Genomic DNA, 24,288 nt, shown 5'->3' with positions numbered 1-24,288 from the left:
TCCACTTTTTCTCCACTTTTTCTCCACTTTTTCTCCACGTTTTCTCCACGTTTTCTCCACTTTTTTCTCCACTTTTTCTCCTCTTATGCTCCACTTTTTCTCCACTTTTTCTCCACTTTTTCTCCTCTTAATCTCCACTTTTTCTCCACTTTTTCTCCACTTTTTCTCCACTTTTTCTCCACTTTTTCTCCACTTTTTCTCCACTTTTTCTCCTCTTAATCTCCACTTTTTCTCCTCTTATGCTCCACTTTTTCTCCACGTTTTCTCCACTTTTTTCTCCACTTTTTCTCCTCTTATGCTCCACTTTTTCTCCACTTTTTCTCCACTTTTTCTCCACTTTTTCTCCACTTTTTCCTCCACGTTTTCTCCACGTTTTCTCCACTTTTTTCTCCACTTTTTCTCCTCTTATGCTCCACTTTTTCTCCACTTTTTCTCCACTTTTTCTCCTCTTAATCTCCACTTTTTCTCCACTTTTTCTCCATTTTTTCTCCACTTTTACTCCACTTTTTCTCCACTTTTTTCTCCACTTTTTCTCCTCTTATGCTCCACTTTTTCTCCACTTTTTCTCCACTTTTTTCTCCACTTTTTCTCCTCTTATGCTCCACTTTTTCTCCACTTTTTCTCCACTTTTTCTCCACTTTTTCTCCTCTTATGCTCCACTTTTTCTCCACTTTTTCTCCACTTTTTCTCCTCTTAATCTCCACTTTTTCTCCACTTTTTCTCCACTTTTTCTCCACTTTTTCTCCACTTTTTCTCCACTTTTTTCTCCACTTTTTCTCCACTTTTTCTCCTCTTATGCTCCACTTTTTCTCCACTTTTTCTCCACTTTTTCTCCACTTTTTCTCCTCTTATGCTCCACTTTTTCTCCACTTTTTCTCCACTTTTTCTCCTCTTATGCTCCACTTTTTCTCCACTTTTTCTCCACTTTTTTCTCCACTTTTTCTCCTCTTATGCTCCACTTTTTCTCCACTTTTTCTCCACTTTTTCTCCACTTTTTCTCCTCTTATGCTCCACTTTTTCTCCACTTTTTCTCCACTTTTTCTCCATTTTTTTCTCCACTTATTCTCCACTTTTTCTCCTCTTATTCTCCACTTTTTCTCCACTTTTTCTCCACTTTTTCTCCTCTTATTCTCCACTTTTTCTCCACTTTTTCTCCACTTTTTCTCCATTTTTTTCTCCACTTTCTCCACTTTTTCTCCACTTTTTTCTCCACTTTTTCTCCTCTTATGCTCCACTTTTTCTCCTCTTAATCTCCACTTTTTCTCCACTTTTTCTCCACTTTTTTCTCCACTTTTTCTCCTCTTATGCTCCACTTTTTCTCCACTTTTTCTCCACTTATGCTCCACTTTTTCTCCACTTTTTCTCCACTTTTTTCTCCACTTTTTCTCCTCTTAATCTCCACTTTTTCTCCACTTTTTCTCCACTTTTTCTCCACTTTTTCTCCACTTTTTCTCCACTTTTTTCTCCACTTTTTCTCCACTTTTTCTCCTCTTATGTTCCACTTATTCTCCACTTTTTCTCCACTTTTTCTCTACTTTTTCTATGGTCGGTCTACCCATTAGCTCTGCCATGCATAGTGTAGCTCTACACCTACTGCACATGTTACTTTATGATTGACATCTCTTTCGTACCAGAGCTGTCTAAGTCTACTCTGACCCCATATTTGTCATTACTATATTGTCCTTGTACTGTATTATGACATTTGTATCATGTGTTTCATTTCTTGCTGTGTTGCAATTTTTTTGCTGCATCCCAATTGTACCTCTACATTGTTCGAGTTTATGTTATTGTTCTCTCACTCTTATGTGATACTGATTATTGTCATTTTTCATGATTACATGCAGATAAGTCCAATCTGACGAAGGCTCAGGCCGAAACGTCATTTGTAACTTGTTTTGGACAAAAACATATATGCTTATGAAAAAAAAATTTTCTTAATACGGACCAATAAAGAGTGATTTTGCATTACTATCCGTTGTGACTTACTGACTTAGTCTGGGAGATATAGAGTGCCGAGGTTACTCACTAATTTTATCTATTATTACCTCTGAGCACCTATATACCAGTGAGCAGAGCTTCCTCTACAGTAGTTCTCCTGATTAGGCATGCCCTTACCTCATGAGCAGGGCATTGCAGCTTTGGTAGCAACCATTACGACATGGACTCTGCTGCTGTGGACCCGGGGAGAGTGAGTGCAGATTCATTGCACCCACACTCCTCACATGAAGGGTCCGCACTCCTAGAAAATGGGGGATACGTTCCCTGAGTGTCTCCCCCCCCATATTCTAGACGGTCCAGAGTCGTCGTGGGACCCCTTTATTTTTTTTCTTACAATAAATTGGTGAAAGAGGAAATGTTTTGGGGACTGTTTTTTCAAATAAATTTCTTTTGTCGATTTTTTGTTTTTGTTAGTACTGACAGTTTATGATGTTGGGTATCTAATAGACGCCATGACATCACAAACTGCTGGGCTTGATCTCAGGTGACTTTACAGCTAGTATCAACCCGATTTATTACCCCGTTTGCCACTGCACCAGGGCACGGGATGAGCTGGGGTGAAGCGCCAGGATTGGCGCATCTAGTGGATGCGCCACGTCTGGGGTGCCTGCGGCCTGCTATTTTTAGGCTGTGAAGGCCCAATAACTATGGACCTTCCCACCCTGAGAATACCAGACCACAGCTGTCCGCTTTACCTTGGCTGGTGATCCAATTTGGGGGGTCCCCTACTTTTATTGTGTAATTATTAATATTTATAAAATAATTATAAAAAAGAGCCTGAGGGGACCTCCACATTGGATCCCCAACCACGGTAAAGCTGCCAGCTGTGGTTTTCAGGCTACAGCCGTCTGCTTTACCCTAGCTGGCTATCAAAAATGGGGGGACCCAACGTAATTTTTTTTTTTTAACTATTTTTTAAATAGAAAAAATTAATGGGCTTCCCTGTATTTTGATTGCCAACCAAGGTAACGGCAGGCAGATGGGGGTGGCAACCCATAGCTGTCTGCTTTATCTGCGCTGAGAATCAAAAATACCGCGGAGCGCTACGTCATTTTTTTAAAGATTTATTTTTACAGCACTGTGATGTCCAGCAATCAAAATACAGGGAAGCCCATTTTATTTTTAGTTATTTAAATAAATAATTAAAAAAAATATATGTTAGCTCCCACTGCATTTTTTGTATTGCTAGCTAAGGGTAATCCAAGCAGCTACTGGCTGCTAACCCCCACTGCTTGGTGTTACCTTCACTGGCAATGGAAAATCCAGGGAAGCATTTTTTTTTTTTTTTGCCAAAAAGCTACAAAAAAAGGACGTGAGCTTCGCCATATTTTTGTATGCTAGCCAGGTATAGCAGGCAGGTGCTGGAAGAGTTGGATACAGCGCCAGAAGATGGCGCTTCTATGAAAATGCCATTTTCTGAGGCGGCTGCAGACTGCAAATCGCAGCAGTGGGGCCCAGAAAGCTCAGGCCAACCTGTGCTGCGGATTCCAATCCCCAGCTGCCTAGTTGTACCTGGCTGGACACAAAAATGGGGCAAAGCCTACGTCATTTGTTTTCTAATTATTTCATGAAATTCATGAAATAATAAAAAAAGGGCTTCCCTTTATTTTTGGTTCCCAGCCGGGTACAAATAGGCAACTGGGGGTTGGGGGCAGCCGTACCTGCCTGCTGTACCTGGCTAGCATACAAAAATATGGCGAAGCCACATAATTTTTTCAGGGGGCAAAAAACTTCTGCATACAGTCCTGGATGGAGTATGCTGAGCCTTGTAGTTCTGCAGCTGCTGTCTGTCTGTATGGAGAAGAGCAGACAGCAGCTGCAGAACTACAAGGCTCAGCATACTCCATCCAGGACTGCATGCAGAAGTTTTTTGCCCACCAAAAAAATGACGTGGGCTTCGCCATATTTTTGTATGCTAGCCAGGTACAGCTGGCAGCCACGGGCTGCCTCCAACCCCCAGTTGCCTATTTGTACCCGGCTGGGAACCAAAAATATAGGGAAGCCCGTTTTTTTTAATTATTTCACTTATTTCATGAAATAATTAAAAAACAAATGACGTGGGCTTCGCCCTATTTTTGTGTCCAGCCAGGTACAACTAGGCAGCTGGGGATTGGAATCCGCAGCACAGGTTAGCCCGAGGTTTGTGGGCGCCTCTGCTGCGGATTTCAGTCCGCAGCCGTCCCAGAAAATGGCGCTCTCATAGAAGCGCCATCATCTGGCGCTGTATCCAACTCTTCCAACAGCCCTGGAGCCGGGTGGCTTGTTGGGTAATCATGAGTTAATACTGGCTTTGTTTTACCAGCCAGTATTAAGCCAGAGATTCTTAATGTCAGGCACGTTTGACCCGGCCATTAAGAATCTCCAATAAAGGGTTAAAAAAAGACACCACACAGAGAAAAAATACTTTAATAGAAATAAATACACAGACACATTAGAGACTCCATCTTTATTACCCCTGTCAGCCCTCCACGATCCTGCTCTTCTGTCTTCTTTCTTTCTAGTGTAGTAGTAGTGACGATTGTAGTGAGGGGCATCACTTGGGGCTGGGGAACCTCCATCCTAACTACAATGCTCACTACAATCGGGAAGCAGCGTGCAGCCTTCACTCCGTGAGTGATCACTGCTGGCTGCTAGCGGTAACAGCGGTAACGCTGACAGACGCGTTACCATAGCAACGGTGCTCCCGGAGCCGCGGTTAGCGGTGACGTCACCGCTAACTGCGTTGCTATGGCAACGGTGATCTCCGTTAATGACCGGCTGTGTCAGCCGGTCCCTAACGGAACGGGGAGTCGACCGTGTGCTAGAGCATGTCGCCGGTACACGGCGATACACATATGTGCACCGTGTACCGGAGAGATGCACTCGCAGGTCCTACATGACGTGTCATAGTCATGTGACCAGTCTGTAGCCAATGAGATAATAGCCACGTGACTGGTCACATGGCTATTTTGACGTCACGATAGGTCCTGCTTCTCTGCTGGCAGTGCAGGTCACCGGGAGGATTCAGCGATCATCGGATGGAATAGCGGCAGGAGACAGAGTGCAGAAGGGATCGCGAGGACCGGTAAGTGTTATGGCAATGTTTATTAACTGTTTGTGTACATTTATAATGCATTTTTATGTGTTTGTGATTGCCTCCCATTATAGCCTATTGGTTCTAGTTCGGTTCGTCGAACGTTCGACGAGCCGAACTCGAGCCAGACCCCCCGTTCGGCGAACCGCCTCGAGCCGAACCGGGACCGGTTCGCTCATCTCTACTTATCACATGAAAGTAGAGACTGTCTGAGTCTTATGTCGAAAATGCAGAACTAGATATGGTACACAGTCTCAAACAGCATCTTAAATCCTGGCTTTTGGATATCTCCATATAACTCTTATATACTCATAATAGTTCATAATCCTGTCCATAACACCCTCAATAAATTGTAGCTCCCCACAGCTGGCAGCACTCATGAAGCCCAAACCATGACACGCCCATCACCATGCTTGATTTTAGGCAAGACACACTTGTCTGTGTACTCCTTACATAGTTACTGCCATCTGAAACAAATGTTTATCTTGGTCTCATTGGACCACAGGACATGGTTCCAGTACTTCATGTCCTTAGTCTGCTTGTCTTAAGAATACTGTTTGTGGACTTGTGCATCATCTTTAAAAGATGTTTCCTTCTGAGTAACAGCCATGCAGACCAATTTGATGCAGTGTGCCGGCCGTATGTGGTCTGAGCACTGACAGGCGGACCCCCCCACCCCTGTAACCTCTGCAGTAATGCTGGCAGCACTCATATGTCTATTTTGAAAAGACATAGTCTGAATTTTATACTGAGCATATGCACTCAACCTCTTTGGTCAACCATGGTGAGGCGTGTTCTTAGTTGAACGTGCCTTGTCAAACATTGATGGTCATGCTCACCATGCTGCAGCTCAGTTTCAGGGTGTTGGCAATTTTTTTAATAGCCAAGACCACTTTATGTAGAACAACAATTCTTGTTTTCAGATCCTCAGAGAATTCTTTGCTATGAGGTGCCATGTTGAACTTCCAGTGACCAGTATGAAAGAGTGTGTGAGCGATAACACCAAATTTAACGCACCTGCTTCCCATGCACACCTGAGAACTTGTAGCACTAAGGACTTACATGACATTAGGGAGAGAATATAGCTAATTGGGTTGCCAGTGATTTATACATTAATGTCTTTGTTGAGTTCTTTAGAGGGCACCAGATTTACACTGTTATACAAGCTGTACACTAACTACTTTACATTGTATGAAAGTGTCATATGTTCAGTGTTGTTCCATGAAAGGATATAATAACATATTTACAAAAATATGAGCGGTGTATTACCTTTTGTGATATACTGTATTTTGCCTGTGTTCCCTAAGGAGAGATTGGAGGCAATTGTTGCCATAATCACTGGAAGTGATTTATGTGCACACAGAACAAACAGAACAAATGGACTTGGTAAATCAATTCTAATCACTTTATCTCATCCAACATAATCATCATAATGTGGTGGGAAAGTCGGAAGGTAAGCATATTTAATGGTAGTTCAGTAGATAGTTAATGCCACCAAAATTGTCAGGTTCAGCTGACTTTTATTTAATGTATATGAATATGAGGGCTTTAAAGCCTAGGTGACAAGCTAAGGGATTGAATCAAAAATATTTAACTTTATCACTAGTGATGAGCGAGTATGCTTGTTACTACTCGGTATTCGCACGAGTATCACTGTACTCGGGCTACTCGGCGGATACCGAGTAATTTCGCGATACTCGTGCTGTACTCGTGGTCTTCATCCCTGCATGTTGGCGCTCTTTTGAGAGCCAGCCCTCATGCAGGGATTGGCTGGCAGACCACTGCAATGCCACAGCCCTGTTAGTTGTGGAATTGCAGTGATTGGCCGGCCTGCACAGCGTGACCGAGCCTTTATACCGGTGGGCGCGCTGTGCTCTGCACACAGCCATCTCATATTCCCTGCTTTCCCCGCCCACAGGCGCCTATGATTGGTTGCAGTGAGACACGCCCCCACGCTGAGTGCCAGGTGTCTCACTGCACCCAATCACAGCAGCCGGTGGGCGTGTCTATACTGTGCAGTAAAATAAATAAATAAATAATTAAAAAAAATGGCGTGCGGTCCCCCCCAATTTTAATACCAGCCAGATAAAGCCATACAGCTGAAGGCTGGTATTCTCAGGATGGGGAGCCCCACGTTATGGGGAGCCCCCCAGCCTAACAATATCAGTCAGCAGCCGCCCAGAATTGCCGCATACATTATATGCGACAGTTCTGGGACTGTACCCGGCTCTTCCCAATTTACCCTAGTGCGTTGGCAAATCGGGGTAATAAGGAGTTAATGGCAGCCCATAGCTGCCAGTAAATCCTAGATTAATCATGTCAGGCGTCTCCCCGAGATACCTTCCATGATTAATCTGTAAATTACAGTTAAAAACACACACACCCGAAAAATCCTTTATTAGAAATAAAGAACAATAACAAAGTCCCTCATCACCAATTTATTAACCCCGACAAACCCTCCATGTCCGGCGTAATCCACGGACCTCCAGCGTCGCGTCCAGCTCTGCTGCATGCAGGTGACAGGAGCTGCAGAATACACCGCCGCTCCGGTCAGCTTCACACAGCAACTGAGGTGAGTAGCGCAATCAGCTGCTGTCAGTCAGGTAACTCACGGCCACCGCTGGATCCAGCGGTGGCCGCGATTAACCTCAGTGACAGCTCAGCTGATCGCGATACTCACCTCAGTTGCTGCGTGGAGCTGACAGGAGCGGCGGTGAGTAGTGCGATCAGCTGAGCTGTCACTGAGGTTACCCGCGGCCACCACTGCATCCACCGCTGGATCCAGGTAACCTCAGTGACAGCTCAGCTGATCGCGCAGCTGTCTTCAGTTGCTGTGTGAAGCTGACAGGAGCTGCGGTTTCTTCTGCAGCTCCTGTCACCTTCATGCAGCACAGCTGGATGCGACGCTGGAGGACTGTGGAGTACGCCGGACATGGAGGGTTTGTCGGGGTTAATAAATTGGTGATGAGGGACTTTGTTAGTGTTTTTTATTTCTAATAAAGGATTTTTCGGGTGTGTGTGTTTTTTAACTGTAATTTACAGATTAATCATGGAAGGAATCTCGGGGAGACGCCTGACATGATTAATCTAGGATTTAGTGGCAGCTATGGGCTGCCAATAACTCCTTATTACCCCGATTTGCCAATGCACCAGGGCAAATCGGGAAGAGCCGGGTACAGTCCCAGAACTGTCGCATATAATGTATGCGGCAATTCTGGGTGGCTGCTGACTGATATTGTTAGGCTGGGGGATCCCCATAACGTGGAGCTCCCCATCCTGAGAATACCAGCCTTCAGCCGTATGGCTTTATCTGGCTGGTATTAAAATTGGGGGGACAGCACGCCGTTTTTTTTTTAATTATTTAATTATTTATTTCACTGCACAGTATACACACACCCACCGGCTGCTGTGTTTGGGTGCAGTGAGACACCTGTCACTCAGCGTGGGGGCATGTCTCACTGCAACCAATCATAGGCGCCGAAAAGCAGGAAAGCAGGGAATACGAGATTGTTTAATGAGCGACCGGCTTTTTCAAAAGAGGAAAAGCCGCCGGAGTTTAGTGAACAGCAGTGCAGCGCCGCGGCAGTGATCGGGGAACGGTAAGTAAGAGAGTGGGGGGAGAATGACCAACAGACTGTGAGAGGGGGACAGACAATACAGAGAGAGACAGACAGAGCGAGACCGACCGACGGGAGATAGAATGAAAAAAAAAATGACCGACATAAAAACTATGAAACTATGAAACTATGACATCGCTAGTAAAAAGCACAAAACGTGCGTTTTGTACATCGGAGTGCCACACAATGTTTTACGTAAAATCTTTCATGTATTAATCTCAAAAAGAAACATACACCAGCTCTATCTCACTATTGGGTATGTGCCCTTAACATTTCCGCCATGAAAATTCATTTTGGTGTCATTTTGGAAGGTTTTCTGGTGAGTCCGTAAAAATGGTGTAAAACTCGGACAAAATTGTTCACAGCTGTGACTTTTGAGTGATAAATGCTTCAAGGGGTCTTCCCCATGCTGTTGCCATGTCATTTGAGCACTCTTCTGAGACTTTTGTGACATTTTTAGGGTTTCTACATGCTGCCGGGGGTCATTTCAGAAAAATACTCGGGTCTCCCATAGGATAACATTGGGCTCGGTGCTCGGGCCAAGTACACGAGTATCTTGGGATGCTCGGCCCGAGCCTCGAGCACCCAAGCTTTTTAGTACTCGCTCATCACTAATTATCACCTATTAATATTACTTCATTCATTGTCTATGGGACCGTCTGAGACAGGTGAGTACAAAACATCAGTCTTATAAATTCTGAAAAGAGGGGTACTGGGGCACACAGGAGCCCTATTCTTATGATTTATTGGTATGTCTACATTGCGACCATCAGCAAATATACATTTTTTCCATATTATGGGGATACATCATAAGCATCAGTCATAGACCAGCACCTTTTGGCGGCACTTTATAACTTATGTACTTAGTTAAAAAGAAAGAAAACCACACAGATATTTCGAACAAGCAAACAATTACTAAAGGTATTTATCAGGACTTTTCATTTCATTTTAGATTCATACTTGCCCGCAAGTCAAGAAGACTGGCTAATCTTACCAAAGATGAACGGTAGAAGTGTTTTTAATTCTGATTTTTGTTTGTGCACGGTTCAAATTTTATTCACATTGTTTTGCATTGTTGTATATACACATACAATTAAGACCGAAAGAGTTGGCATCCTTGAAATTGTCCCAGAAAATGAAGTATTTCTCTCTGAAATTTATTGCAATTACACATTTTGTTATACACATTTATTTCCTTTGTGTGTAGTGAAACAACACAAAACATAAACAAAGTAGAAAAAAGAAGGCAAATTGGACAAAATTCCAAAATTGGGCTGGACAAAATTGTTGGCATCCTCAACTTAATATTTGGTTGCATTTTGGAATAAATAATTGCAATCAATTGCTTCTTATAAGCATCAACAAGCATCTTACACCACTTAACTGTAATTTTGGACAACTCTTCTTTTGCAAACACCCCGAGGTCTCTCATATTTTAAGGGTTCCTTCACCCAACAGCAATTTTCAGATCTATCCTCAGCTGTTCAATTAGATTTAGATCTTGACTGGCCACTTCAGAACTGTCCAGCTTTTTTTTATCTCTTTCTGGGTGATTCTTGAAGTATGTTTGGGGTCATTGTCCATGACTTGGGACGCAAACCCAGCTATCTGACACTGGGCCCTGCATTGCATCTCAAAATCCTCTTGTAATCTTTAGATTTCATGGTGCATTGCACACAGTTAAGGCACCCAGTGCCAGAGGCAGCAAAATAACCCCAAACATCTTTGATCCTCTTGTATAGTTGGCTGTAGGTACTGTGTACTTTTCTTTCTAGGCCTCATTCCATTTTTGTTATACAGTAGAATGATGTGCTTACCAAAAAGCTTTGTCTTGTTCTCATCTGTCCACAAGATGCTTTCCCAGAAGGATTTTGGCTTACTCGCAAACATTTTGGCAAACTGCAGTCTAGCTTTTTTATATCTCTATGTCAGCAGTAGGGTCCTCCTGAGTCTCATACCATAGTGTTTCATTTTATTCAAATGTCACACTGATATTGAGGCATCCAGAGCCTGCAGGACAGCTTGAATTTCTTATTTCTTTGGAACTTGACTTGGCTTGCTTGTCTACCATCCAGATTATCTTGCATTGCAACCTTTCATCAATTTTTCTCTGCTGTTTATGGGCAGTTAGATTAGCTACAGTAACATGGGTTGAAAACTTCTTGATTATATTGCGCACCGCGGACAAAAGAACATCAAGATCTCTGGAAATGGACTTGCAACCTTGAGATTGTTGATATTTTTCAACAATTTTGTTTTTCAAGTCCTCAGATAGCTCTTCTCTATTCTTTCTATTTTTCATGCTTAGTGTGCAACACAAACACACAATGCAAAGATTGAGTCAACTTTACTCCTTTTTATCTAGTTTCAGGCTTGATTTTCATATTGACCATACCTGTTACTTACCAACAATTTTGTTCTGCCCATTTTTAGGTTTTGTGTGAAGTTATGTCCAGTTTGCCTTTTTTTTCTATGTTTTTTTGTGTTGTTCCAATACATACAAATGAAATAAATATATAACAAAATATGTAATTGCAATTATTTTCTTGGAGTACAATCATTTTTATGTGTATAACAAAATGTGTAATTGCAATAATTTCCTGGAGAAAGACTTCATGATCTGGAACAATTGCCATCACTTTCAACCATGACTGTAACTCAATTACCTTATTATCTCTTGTTCATATTTTCATTCATTTAATTATTGTTTACAAAAAAAATATGTTTTAGCCTGTTGGTGGATCACTGCCCCTATGGTTTTATTGGATTATGTACATAAAGGAACTGCTTGCACCATGTGGTGCCTTTGAGATACTTAATTTCCTCCTATAAACAGAATACTTGCATAAAATAATAACCACACAACATGCAGTTGTTTTTTTCTCATATATTCCATAAGAGCTCACTAGAAAATAAAAACTTAGCATAGCTCCGTGTAATATGAAAGTCCCGCAGATGGTATAGTATGAGTAGAGAGTAAAAGATTAATGGAACATAGATTTTAAATGCAGTCATTTAAATGAGGTCCTTTTATATATTTTTCTTTTTTCGATATGTTGGAACAATGTAAAGTTATTATTGTACTTAAATAATAATTAACAAGTAGTGTGAAGATCTGAGGTTGTGGGTTGTAGTATTCACCTAGGCAGGTTAACAATGCAATTATGTATATTTCTTCTATCCACGGTCTTACAGCAACTCCAGGTAAATAGCCAAAATGAGATGCCCCCAAGCCACAAGATCCCAAATCAGGTCCAGTAGCACCCCTGCCCTTGTACCATGTGATACCCATTGTCTCCCAAGTTTTCGATAGCATACAGCTTTTGTATCTCCCAATGGTATAGTCTTTAGTCACAGCCTATACTCATCCAGATGACAGATACCATGACTGTAGTGCGTGTATCCAGCTCCAGCCAGCAACAACCCTCATCCTCTTGTCAGTGTCCTAAGTACCCCTAGCCACCCCCCAGGATCATGCCCATCCCCTGGGAAACACCCCCTCCCCCAAAGCTAACTATGCATTGGTGGAAGTATTTTTCTGAGGCCAAGCCCCTCACCTGAGTCTGCATGTAAGACCCAATTTGGTGACTGCTCTACTGGGTCTACAATCACAATCCACATTATGGGACTAGTCTATAGGATAACAATGGCATAATTGAGGCCCCTGTGGCACTAAAGAAGGTAATGGAATGATTGCTTTACTATAATTACCAATCTCCTACCTGGCCTTCTGTGTACCTTAAAGGGAGCCGGTCACCAGATTTGGCCCCTATAAGCTGCGGCCACCACCAGTGAGCTCTTATATACAGCATTCTAGAATACTGTATATAAGAGCCCAGGACATGCTGTATAACGTAAAATAAAACACTTTTCTTATACTCACCTATGGGACGGATTGGACTGATGGGTGTTGCTGCTCTCTGGTCCGGTGCCTCCTCCATCTTCTGCAATCTCTGTACTCCTGCCCAACCCCATGCATGACACAACCAGTGTCATTCACAGTGAGGCCTTCATTGCGCTACTTCACAGGTGCAGTTTGATCTGCCTGGCTAAAGGCAATTTAAAGTATTCTAGTGTGCATGCGCAGGGGGTCTTTGACCTTTTCTCACACCAGCACTTTAAAGTACATTGCTTTTCCCTCAGCAAGGCAGATCAAAGTGCACATGCACAAGAGTGCAATGGAGCCCTGTCTGTGAATGATGCCGGACACATCATACATGAGGATGGGCAGGAGGATGGAGATTGCAGAAGATGGAGTAGGTGCCGTACTTGAGAGCAGTGATACTAATCAAACCGATCTGCCCCCTAGTTTAGTCTTTCCACACTATGAATGACATGGCCTAACTCCTGACAGTTCTGCAGTTACTGTGATTTTGGAGTACTCTCACTCAACCTATCCCCACTATGTTGGATCTCAGCCGCAAGCTGCCATGTACCTGTGGCTCTGTTCCACCATGCTTCTTCTCACCGCTGTCCACTTCTGGGTCCCGATGACTGTCTACTCTCACGACTTCCCTGAGCCCGCCAAGGTGAGCCGTAGGCTCCGGACAACTTCTTTACTTCTCAAACCCTGCTACAGAACTTCCCTCACAAGGCCCGTCTCTCTAACCAACCCACCGATCATCTGTCATGCCTCCCTTATCTTATCTAACATTTAGGCTGCTCTGGCCCGGCGGCTCGGTGGCACCGGCAGCTATACGGTCCTGGCTATGCTACATCAGGGACCCGCACGTCACTAGCAGCAGCAGTAGTCATTTTATCAAATACAATAATGGCGTACTTGGTACCTTAAACACATTATCTTTACAACACAGACAAATACCATAAAACAGCAGGGGGGGAGGGAAGCGACCTCCTACACAATCTTCTGTGCATTTCTATATCCATTCAAACACTCATACACACTTCATTATTATCTCCATACTGTGCACAAAATCTGTGCTAAATATTGACACTAAGCACACCCTCAGACCACAAAAAAACGAATCTCTGCACATGGCTCTTCTTTTGGGCAAATCACAAGTGGGTAGCCATTGTTTCTCACACTGCAGTCAGAAATGAACTGATGTAACACATTCAAACCTACACAGCACTAATAGGGGATACATTAACATTGTACAGAAAGTGCTGTTAGGTCAGAAATATTAATATAATAAGAGTGCAAAAAATTTAGATTTGTATAGTTCTCACAATTAAAAGTGTACCATATACCGTACCTTTTCATGTAAACATGTGTCCACTTGTTAGAAATAAAGTATTAAATAAAAATGTCCTACTTTTTATGTTTAGAAAAAGGAAAATCTGTGAACTGTATGCAAGAGTATTGGAATCCGAGGAAGCTTTACATGTAAGTTCACTTGTTTCATTTACTGGTGTCTAACAAGGGTTAAGGCATTTCAGTAAAAAGATTATGCTGTTTTATCAATGAAAAATTAGGAAAAATAGTGAAATCCTGATATGACTCACAAAGGGTGAAATCAGGAGATCCTAGCGAGTTACTACCATAATATAAGCAAAAATAAGCATGTATGTTCACAATGACTTTGCTCTACTATGAATGGCTGATAGAACTGAATGATAGCACTGAGACAAATTAGCAGCCACAACACAGCCCACAGAGCCATGCTGTTCAGCTCTGTACACTGCATGCATTCTGCGCTAGTGAAAGCTGCAAACAGCTGATTGCTGTGACAGGTGTTAGACCCCAAAGATCTGATACTGATGACCTTTAGTTATATTTAGAGATGAGGGAACCGGTGGAAGTTCAGTTTGGCGGGTTCAGCTGGACTTTAGATAAAGTTCGGTTTGGGACCCGGACTTGACCTGAACCCCAATGTAAGTCACTAATTGGGCAGTTCGGGTCTCTGCCCACATGCAGCCAGACATAAATAGATCACGTCCAGGTGCAGGTGGTCGGGGTTTTTCTATTTTTTTTTGTTTGAAGCACACTACATCTGATCACGCTATTGTTACCTCCCAGTGCGAGCTGTTCAAACACTGCAAGTTGCTTGCACTGAGGTGAGGACTGAGTGCATCTGAGCACAGTGATGGTCGCATGAATGGTCTGCATACGTAAGGCACCTGAACTCTAAACCTCAACTCGGATTTGGAGTTTGGGTGCTATATGTATGAACACCACTGGCACAAGAACTGCTGTGCTTGGGTATGCTCAGTGCTCAGACCAGTGCAAGTCACTTGCAGAGTTTAAACGGCTCGTTCTGGGGGTAACAACAGTGTGATCGGAAGTAGTGTGCAGCAAAAACAAATTGAAAAAAACCCACCCACCCCAACTGATCTGTTTATGGCTGGCTGCATGTGGATAGAGACCCGAACTGCAAATTACTGTCTTCAATTGGGGTTCAGGTCAAGTCCGGGTCCCAAACCGAACTTAATCTTAAATGCCGATGAAGCTGCCGAACCGAACTTCGAGTCCGCTCATCTCTACAAGTCATCAATAAATACGTCCTAGACAATCTTCTTAATTGGCAGGAACATTTTTAATCTTGGTTGGAAATTATTGGGGGTAGAAGTCACTGTTAGGGTAGATTCACATGACAGTATAAAAAATCATTCAGAGTTTCATCCAGAAAAGTCGAACAATGTTTTTCTCACTTGTCATCTCTGTGCAATTCACTTTTTTAGAGCAGCAATTATTAATCATTTACAGGACCATTTACAGTTCTCTATGTTCCAGAATTGCAATGTATCCATAAAAATCAGACACCATACTATGACATCTGATTTTTTTTCTTGCACCCATAGATTTCTATGAGTGATTATCAACTGATTTCAGGAGTAAAATTGTGCATGTCGCAATTTTTTTCATTCACAGATTTGGTCAGTGAAAAAATTAGTCATTTGTCTTACCGTAGTGAATAAAATTTGTCCAAGTGCTGTCCATTTTTTGTCACTAATAGCGCCGGGACCTAAAATACGGGCTCGAATACAGACATTACAAAACTCTACAAAGCCTGATCAGCAAGACTCCAACCACTGTGACCTCTGGGTTTATTTTTACTTTCCTGAATTGCAGATTGTAGAAATTTACAGCTCTTGATGATAATGTTTATTAACTTGCTAAAACAAGGGATTTAATATGGCATATTTTAATATCGAAGCGGCCTGTGCCTAATTATAGTGGTTTTATATGCCAGTAAAAAAAAATTAAAGAGTTATAAATTTAAAATTATTTAACTGTAAGTCTATCAACAGCCAGTGCATTATGAAGAAAAGAACTGGTGTGAGGAGCAATATTCTGGGGGCTGTTATACGGCATACTTTCCACCAGGAATAATGACTCAGTATGGAAGGTAAGTTTTAGAATTAAATCTTCAAAATAGGTTAATTTACATCCTTTCATCTTATTATCTTTAGAAAAAAAAGAGTAAATAACACAAACAATTGCCTGACTATAAAGTACAGCTTTTACACTTCCATCCTCCATAAACACTCAACGAAAGTCAGTGTAAGCCATTGATATTAGCGGAATTGGCTAACAGTCTTATGTGTAGGGGGGCTTTCCTACTCTTCCCCAACAGATGATGTCACGTGAGCCAAGGATCTGGAATGTAGAATTTCCAATGGCTGCTCCTTTTGTTCTCTAGGAGATGAGCCACTGCCAGAAGAATCTTGCAGTGGCTCCTTCATAGGAAATACATGAGAGCCCAGCAGAGCCAAAAGTTCCCATGTTCATTCCCACAGCTATCCAAAGTGTAAAGGCTACTTCACAATATCTAGTGGATGGAACAAGCTCCCTTACTGCTATTAAGAATGGCTCCTAATGGCTCAACACTTCCATACCAGTTTAGCGCATGAAAAATTCTCAGAAAAAAAATCAGTGAAATGCATATCAACAAAAATAACTCATGTTTGTTTGGATCTGCTTCATAATATCAGATTTGCTGTAAAAAAAATTAATAGACATTAAAAAAATCATTCTTAGGACTTGATTATAAGGAGGTATGATAATATTTTCTAGCTGCATCTCCTTTTGAGAACCTATATTTAGTAGAAAATGGGCTGAAGAAAGTGAAGTAACTCATGACATGACTGCTGGATCAAATGTGAAACTGTTTTTTATATATTTTGTAACCATAGAAATAGTGGATCAATAAAAAAAGGTTGATTAGGATTATTTCTGTATTAATAATTATTTTAATGTAGTAATAGTTAAGTTGTTAGAGCATGACTTAATTGTATTTGTCCACAATGTGTCACGGGGTGCGAATAACAGGGCAGAGACACCTGAGCTGATCCTAGGACTGTGTACCCTGCACTGTCCCTCAGCTCAGAGGTACGCTAGATGGTAGTGAGGTCCTAACCCTGATGTAATTCCCCTCCCCCACCTCCCCCCGAGGGGTGAGCTGGAACAATAGACACAAACCCCACAACCAGACATGGACAGGGGAAAACGACAACTAGTACACATTGCAACCACACACAAAGGAGCCACTAAAAATGCACAAGGGGAAACAACATAAAAAGGTGGAAGAAAACAGACTACTGGGAAACTTCCATACTGTACAACCAGCAAACCATGAATTGCTGCAGCCTGCACCAATGCTGCAGCCAACAAAGCAAAACAAACAGATTCTAGCTCCTTTCTCTTCCTGGCCAAGCTTCCAAATAAATAAAAATCACCAGCACCCTCTTCTGGAAGCAGAGGATATATGTAAGACCTGGGAATGGTCATAACCAGAAACACCTGACCAGGAGACAGAAGCTGGTGAAAAGTAAACTAACATTAACCTTCTCCTCCCCAAAGGAAAGGGAAATCATTTAATCAGCAGAGTCTCACAAGATAAAGTTAGAGTCTGCCCCAGAACTTGTCACAAAACTCTGTGACAGAGAAGACCATGACACAATGAGATTTGTCGCTTAAGATTTTAAATTCAAAACTTGAAAACAAAAAACTTTAGAACATAAAAATTTACAGAATTATAAATTTCATTACTATATTATGGTTTTTATGGGATATCATTATTGTGTGTTGTGTTTTCTATAGGTAATTTGAGAAAAGGATTAGCCTATGACATGTCTATAATGATTTGTAGATGTAGCAAAAATAAAAAAATTGGGTTACATAACCTAATATAAATGTGCATAACATTGCTAGTAAAAAATAAAGCTGCTGATAGAAATATCATTGTAGCATACATACATGTATCCTAGAAAGTGAATTCCTTTCTCATCATATTTTTAAGGGTTTTACGACAACCTTTTGGTCGGCTCTTTTTTGCTGGCACAGAGACAGCCACAGAGTGGAGTGGATATCTTGAAGGAGCAATCCAAGCTGGAGAAAGAGCTGCTAGAGAGGTATAATGTCTTATTTTCTTTGTGACGATTATATTGATAAGTGTTGAAAGATCATTAAGTGTAGTGAAGAGTGTACTCTGTATACTGAGAAAATATTTGAACTTTTCCAAGCTAACACAATTCTGTTACTGACATTGTGGTTAGAAAAAAGTCATAACCGGGCCAAACCACCACAATATACAGTAATAGTATATACTTATAGTGCATACTTATAGTGTATGTCCTTGCACAGGTTTTTTGTTTTAAGTTTTTGCTGATATACATATGTATTTGCCTTTTGGTACACTTAAGCCCCCGCCACATTTAACGACTTACCAGCAATCCCAAAAACAATGAAACCTGATAAGGATCGCTGGTAAGTCGCTGGGAGGTCGCTGGTGAGATGTCACACAGTCAGACCTTACCAACGATGCAGTAACGATGAGCGACCTGTATAGGAGGTCATTGTTAGGTGTCAAACATAGCGATGTGTCCTGCCCAGCAGGACATCACCTTTGAAGAAAATGGTCCGGACCCTTTGGCAACGACTAGCGATCTCACAGCAGGGGCCTGATCGCTGATAGGTGTCACACATAACGAGATCGCTGGCAAGATCGTTACCGCGTCACATAAACGTTGATGCAGCAACGATATTGTTAATGATATCGTTGCGTGTGACGGGACCTTTAGCCTGACACAAATTTTGAAACATGGCAAGGGAAATTCAGGTCCAATTATCCCTAGAAGCATTAATGAGATTAAGTAGAGATGCTTTGTGATAAAGTTTAGTTCATAGTTGATGATTTTATCATCCTATAGATATTAACGGGTATTGTTTTGGTTCTATGCAAATTAGTGATGAGCAAATTGACTCAATGCAAGTCCTAGTGAAACAGCTATTCCACCCCACCCCAAAAAAAATCCTACCACCTTTTTGCATATTGTAGAAGACTGTATCAGCCACAGAAAGCTGACATGACCCTAGGAATGACCACGCAGGTCTCCCCATAATGCCTTGTAGCTATTACATCACATTTCTTGGTGCATTCAATCAGGAGGGACTATGATATTCAGTTTAACCCCTTCACGACCGATGACATATATTTACATCATCGGCCGTGGCCTTGCCTTTCATGCATGCTCACATGCTGAGTCTGCTACTTTCCCTGCACTTGATGGCTGACTTAATCAGCAATCAAATGTCTCTAACAGCAGTGGGTGGATCCAACCATGGCTGTAAACCAGTTAAATTCCGCTGACAGTCGCTGACAGCAGCAATTAACATGCGCAGACAGGAAACAAGTCATTGATCCTTCTCATCGGTGTGCCCATCACGTGCCCACTGGGCGACAATGTGCTGTCATGACAGCCAGGGATCAGCTGATGACCACTGTGCCTGTCATTGCAATCCATTGCATTCATAGCAGATTGAGATTTGTGCTATACAGAGCAGTACACTGTATACAGTGCACTACTCTGCATTGCCACAGCTGATCAGCCAATTGCAGCTTCAAATTATCTAAAGGGACTACTGAAATAAGTAAAAAAAGGTTTTAAAGACCAAAAACCTCAAACAAGAACAAAAGTTCAAATAACCCCTCCATTGCCACATTAAAAGTAAAACAATAAAAAATACACATTATTTTTTATCAGAAATCAGAAATGTCTGATCAATCAAAATATAAAATAAATTAACTTAGCGGTAAACAAGAAAAAAGCCAAAATGACAGAATTATGTTTTTTGGGGTGCCACAGCATTACAATAAAATGCAATAACAGGTGGAGAGCCCCTGATGTGTCTAAACAATGGAACCTCCCCTACAACTCACAACATTTTGGGAACTACACCCCCTCAACTAATTTAACTAGACATTTATGACATTGAGCTGTGAAAATTAAAATATACATTTTTACAACAAAAATGTTACTTTTTCACAATGCTAATAGGAGAAAATGGACCATGCAATTTGTTGTGCAATTTCCCACAAGTGACACTCTATTACAAGGTACACCCCTCAATTAATTCATCCAGGGGTGCAATGAGCATATTGTCACTACAGATGCGTCACAAAATTTTATAATATTAGACGGTAAAGAAAAAATAATTTCTACATTTTTACCAATAAATTGTTGTTTTACCCCAGATTTCCAATTTTCCCAAAGAGAATAGATAAAAAAGACTCCATAATATGCTGCACAATTTCTCTTAAACATGGCAATACCCCACATGTGACTGTACAGTACTGTTTGGCCGCACAGCAGGGCTTGGTAGGGAGAAAGCGCAATTTGACTTTTGGACAAAGATTTTCCTAGAATAGTTTGCAGACTCAATTTGCAGAACCTCTAAGTGCCAGAACAGCAGAAACGCCCTCAAGGGACTACTGGTCACACTAAGGTGGATTCTAGTCAGATGGGCATCTCCGTTCTCCGGTGCCGGCGCCACCTCTTTCAGCCATCTTTGTCGTCAATTTTCTGTAGCCGCGGTGCATGACGTGTCCTACGTTATGCATACGCGCCAGCATTGAGGTCCTGCGCAGGCGCACTTTGATCTACCCTAAGCAATTCAGATCAAAGCATTATAGTTCGTGTGTGTGGGACCGGCGAGTGTGTATGACGTAGACGTGTCATGCACACAGGCTTCAGAAGGAGGACAAAGATGGCCGAAAGAGGAGGCGCTGGCACCGGAGAGCAGAGACACCCATCTGACTAGAATCCGCCACAGCACGACCATTTAGGTGAGTATTAGAAAGTGTTTTTTTTGTTTTACACAGCGGGCTGGACTCTTATATACAGCGTGTTAGAATGCTGTATATAAGAGCCCATTGGTGGTGGCCGCAGCTTATAGGCCGAAAAAGTGGTGACAGGTTCCCTTTAAGGCCTTAACTAGGTTGTCAATCAGTGGAGTACGTCAGTGCATGGAATGGAGCATTGAGCATTGTCCTGCATGAAAAAAATAAAGTTCTTTTTTGCAAGATGCAAACTTTTTCCTGTGCCATTGATTGAAGAATGTGTCTTGTAAAACCTGACAGTAGGTTTGAGAGTTGATTTTGAATCCTTCTTCAACCTGAAAAGGTCCAACTAGTTAATCTTTAATAATACCGGCCCATAGTAGAACCCCCCTCCACCTTGCTGGAGTTGAAGTTGAAATGGAGATCTATATCGATAGTGACCAATCCCAGGCCCATCCATGTAATTCATCAAGAGTCACTCTCATCTCATCAAATCATAAAACATTTGAAAAATCTGTCTTTAGATATTTCTTGGTCCAGTCATTTCAACGTACTTGTCTTGTTTAGTCGGGTTCGGGTTTCAGACTTCTTTACCTTGGCCATGTCGCTGAGCACTGAACACCTTGTACTTCAAGGCACTCTAGGAAGGATGTCGTTCTGCAATATGACAGCACCGGAGAATAATGGAATCCTGGTCACTTCACGCTTGATTCTTCTCAAATCTTTAGCAGTTAATGTGCGACCATGTTGACTATTTACAACAAACTTTTGGTGTTTCTTTGATCATGCCCCAATATTATAGCAATTTTAAGAGTTCTATATTTTTCAGTAAGACTTGAAACAATTTTTGACAATTTGCAACATTTTTTTCTTCAGAGTTGGTTAAATCTCTTTTTTGGCCCATTTTTCTTGAGGAAAACAGGCTGCCTAACAATTATGTACACATTGATAAAGGATTTTGATATATTTAGTCCTCACCTTTCCTCATTACATAAACATACATGACTTGATCTGCTTCATTCAATAAGCAATCAAGTTTATATAGCTCAGAGTTGGAAGATCTGTATAAAAATGATGATCTGGTCAAAATATTTACTTCTCCAAATAATTATTATTAAGGTGCTAGTACATAGTCCAATTGTAAATCTTGTAATTACTAGATATTTTTTACGTAAACTTTTTTTGATATACATGCAATTTACCTGCAATTGTACTGGCTAATTAGTTTCTTAATTATAAAATGTTGATACCCTTGCAAAATAATTATGTTATTGTTACATATTTATTAAGTTGTTTTTAAACAATCCAATTGTAAATCCTGTAACCTTTTGTATTAATTGTATTAATTGTGTTTTAGATCCTATTTGAGTTGGGAAAAATTTCAGAGAATGATATTTTGATGCCAGAACCACAATCATTGGTAAGAACTCAATTATATTTCTAAATATAATGTCTCTTATCTTGGTTCCACAGAAAACTGTTCACCTAGGAATCCAGCTACAGTCGGTCATACTCAGCATACTATTCTATATACAGGGAACATTAGGATATGAAAACACTTACAAATGCTGAGTGTGGACCAAATAATACACTAGAATTTAGTAGAATATATTTTTTACTTGGATAAATAAGTCACCTAATCCCTGGTCAACAAAAAAACAATTGTTTTCCTGTATCTGGTTTGAAAATGGGTGGTTCTAACTAATTTTGCGGTGCTGATTTCAGTGGAAAAGTTGGATTCTTTCTATCATGTCACGTTTAATAGATACACAGCATTTTAAGAAAGATGATAAGAAACTATTAGGCCTACTTAAAAGCTACACTATCAATGTCATAAAGTCGTAATGATGACTCAAAGTCATAATATTAGCAATAGCACTTAAATTATACACTTTCAGCTTAATTGCCCTCAAAATCCAAATTCTAATGTCATGTTGTTTGGGCAAAATGGGCTGATGAGGCTTTCCTTTTGTATGAGTCTCATCTGTCTCCCTACACAACATCCAGCAGTAGTCGCCCATCAGTGCAGGATTCCAGTGTCCTTGGTAGCATTTCTCTATGGTAAGAATGTGCTGGTGAAAACGCTCACCTTGTTCATCACTAACAGAACCCAAGTTTTCTGGAAAAAAGTCTAGGTGCGAATGTAAAAAATGAATTTTCAATGACATTCTACAGCCTATTACTTTGTAGTTTTGCAATAACTCATTGACTATGGAAACATAGTCATCATCTTTATTGTTACCCAAGAAGCCATCAACAATTGCTTTGAAGGAGGACCAAGCAGATGACTAATTCTTCTTGAGTTTTGACTAGAATATTTCATCTTTTAGCAATTTCCTGAATTGAGGTCCAATGAATATACCTTCCTTTAACTTAGCTGCACTCAATTTGGAAACATAGCAACCAAATGATTTAAAGCCCGACCCTCTTTATCAAGAGCTTTTACAAAGTTCTTGATCAATCCCAGCTTTATATGTAGAGACGGCAGAGTTATTTTGCTTGGATCAACCAGTGGGATATATTTGACATTTTCTTTTCCAGGAATGTACAATTTCCTCACAGGCCATTCCTTGACTGTGTACTGGTTTTTGGTGTCTCGGCTGTCCCACAGACACAAAAAGCAGCAGAATTTAGTAAATTCAGTACCACCCTGTAAACCTAAAAGCAGAGCAACAACTTTTAAATCACAGCAAATCTGCCATTCATGATCTTTATATTTCACAATTTTGTTTTTGTTTGCTTTTGTTGTAAACGTTCCACACACAAAGCAGAAGTTATCAGGATGGTTTACGCAACAACGACAACGTTGAGCACTTGCCATTTTGCTATTTTGCTGTAATTAAATAAGACAAGAATTTTAAAAGGTTTCACCAACGCTAAGAAATATGCCAGAACTCTATGACTGCACATTTATATACCGTTCAGACATTTCACTCATTCCCTAGCTTTACATATCATTGTGCAATACCACAGAAGCCCGGTAAACCACATTACGCAATATCAATCATATAGGACGCCTGCCCTCTGGTGACTGTTCATAGCTTTTTACACTGGATATTACACGGAAATGAATACTACCACATGCTTAGTCGGTGATTCAATCATTTCAAACAAAAAAAAACCCAAGAGGCATTGAGGTGACAAAGCAAGTACACAAAATACATTTAAAGGATCTGCAATATCTAAAAAATCTTACGTGATACACCATTTTTGATGGTATATTTGGAATCTTGAGACAAAAATACATATGATTTGGTATTTTACAAATCAAATGCAATTTTGTTTTGACCAGTGTTATCCAAATAAAGAATGTACTTTACTAATTTCTAGTGTATTATTTGGACACTGGGCCTTTGTAGGTATTTTCATATTTAGATAGTCGTCGAGCCCCACATCTATACTAATTATTGATGGCCTAATGATTGTAAATTGAATCACACATATAATGCAAGTGTGACGCCCTGGGCAAGCCAGGGGTCACAGGTTATCACACCACCACACCCTACATCCCAGTTAGGAACACCAAAGCTACTCAAATCCTTGTTGCCTTCCTCCAGGGGCTGATGTTCACACCAGG

The 24,288-nt window shown here is 41.1% G+C and overlaps 1 protein-coding gene across 1 annotated transcript in view; it reads left to right on the top strand.

Moving 5' to 3' along the window:
* LOC142288720 (amine oxidase [flavin-containing]-like) overlaps nt 1–24,288 on the top strand; it is a 202,644-nt gene that overhangs the window by 163,936 nt on the left and 14,420 nt on the right. Inside the window, exons 10-14 of the mRNA XM_075333533.1 lie at nt 9,641–9,694; nt 13,978–14,035; nt 15,901–15,998; nt 17,892–18,003; nt 22,069–22,131. Coding sequence (XP_075189648.1) covers nt 9,641–9,694; nt 13,978–14,035; nt 15,901–15,998; nt 17,892–18,003; nt 22,069–22,131 — 385 coding nt within the window. The remainder of the gene's footprint in view (nt 1–9,640; nt 9,695–13,977; nt 14,036–15,900; nt 15,999–17,891; nt 18,004–22,068; nt 22,132–24,288) is intronic.

This window comes from Anomaloglossus baeobatrachus, chromosome 2 (genome assembly GCF_048569485.1).
Source record: "Anomaloglossus baeobatrachus isolate aAnoBae1 chromosome 2, aAnoBae1.hap1, whole genome shotgun sequence".
Lineage (NCBI taxonomy): Eukaryota > Metazoa > Chordata > Amphibia > Anura > Aromobatidae > Anomaloglossus > Anomaloglossus baeobatrachus.
This window is presented reverse-complemented; position numbering and strand designations above follow the sequence as displayed.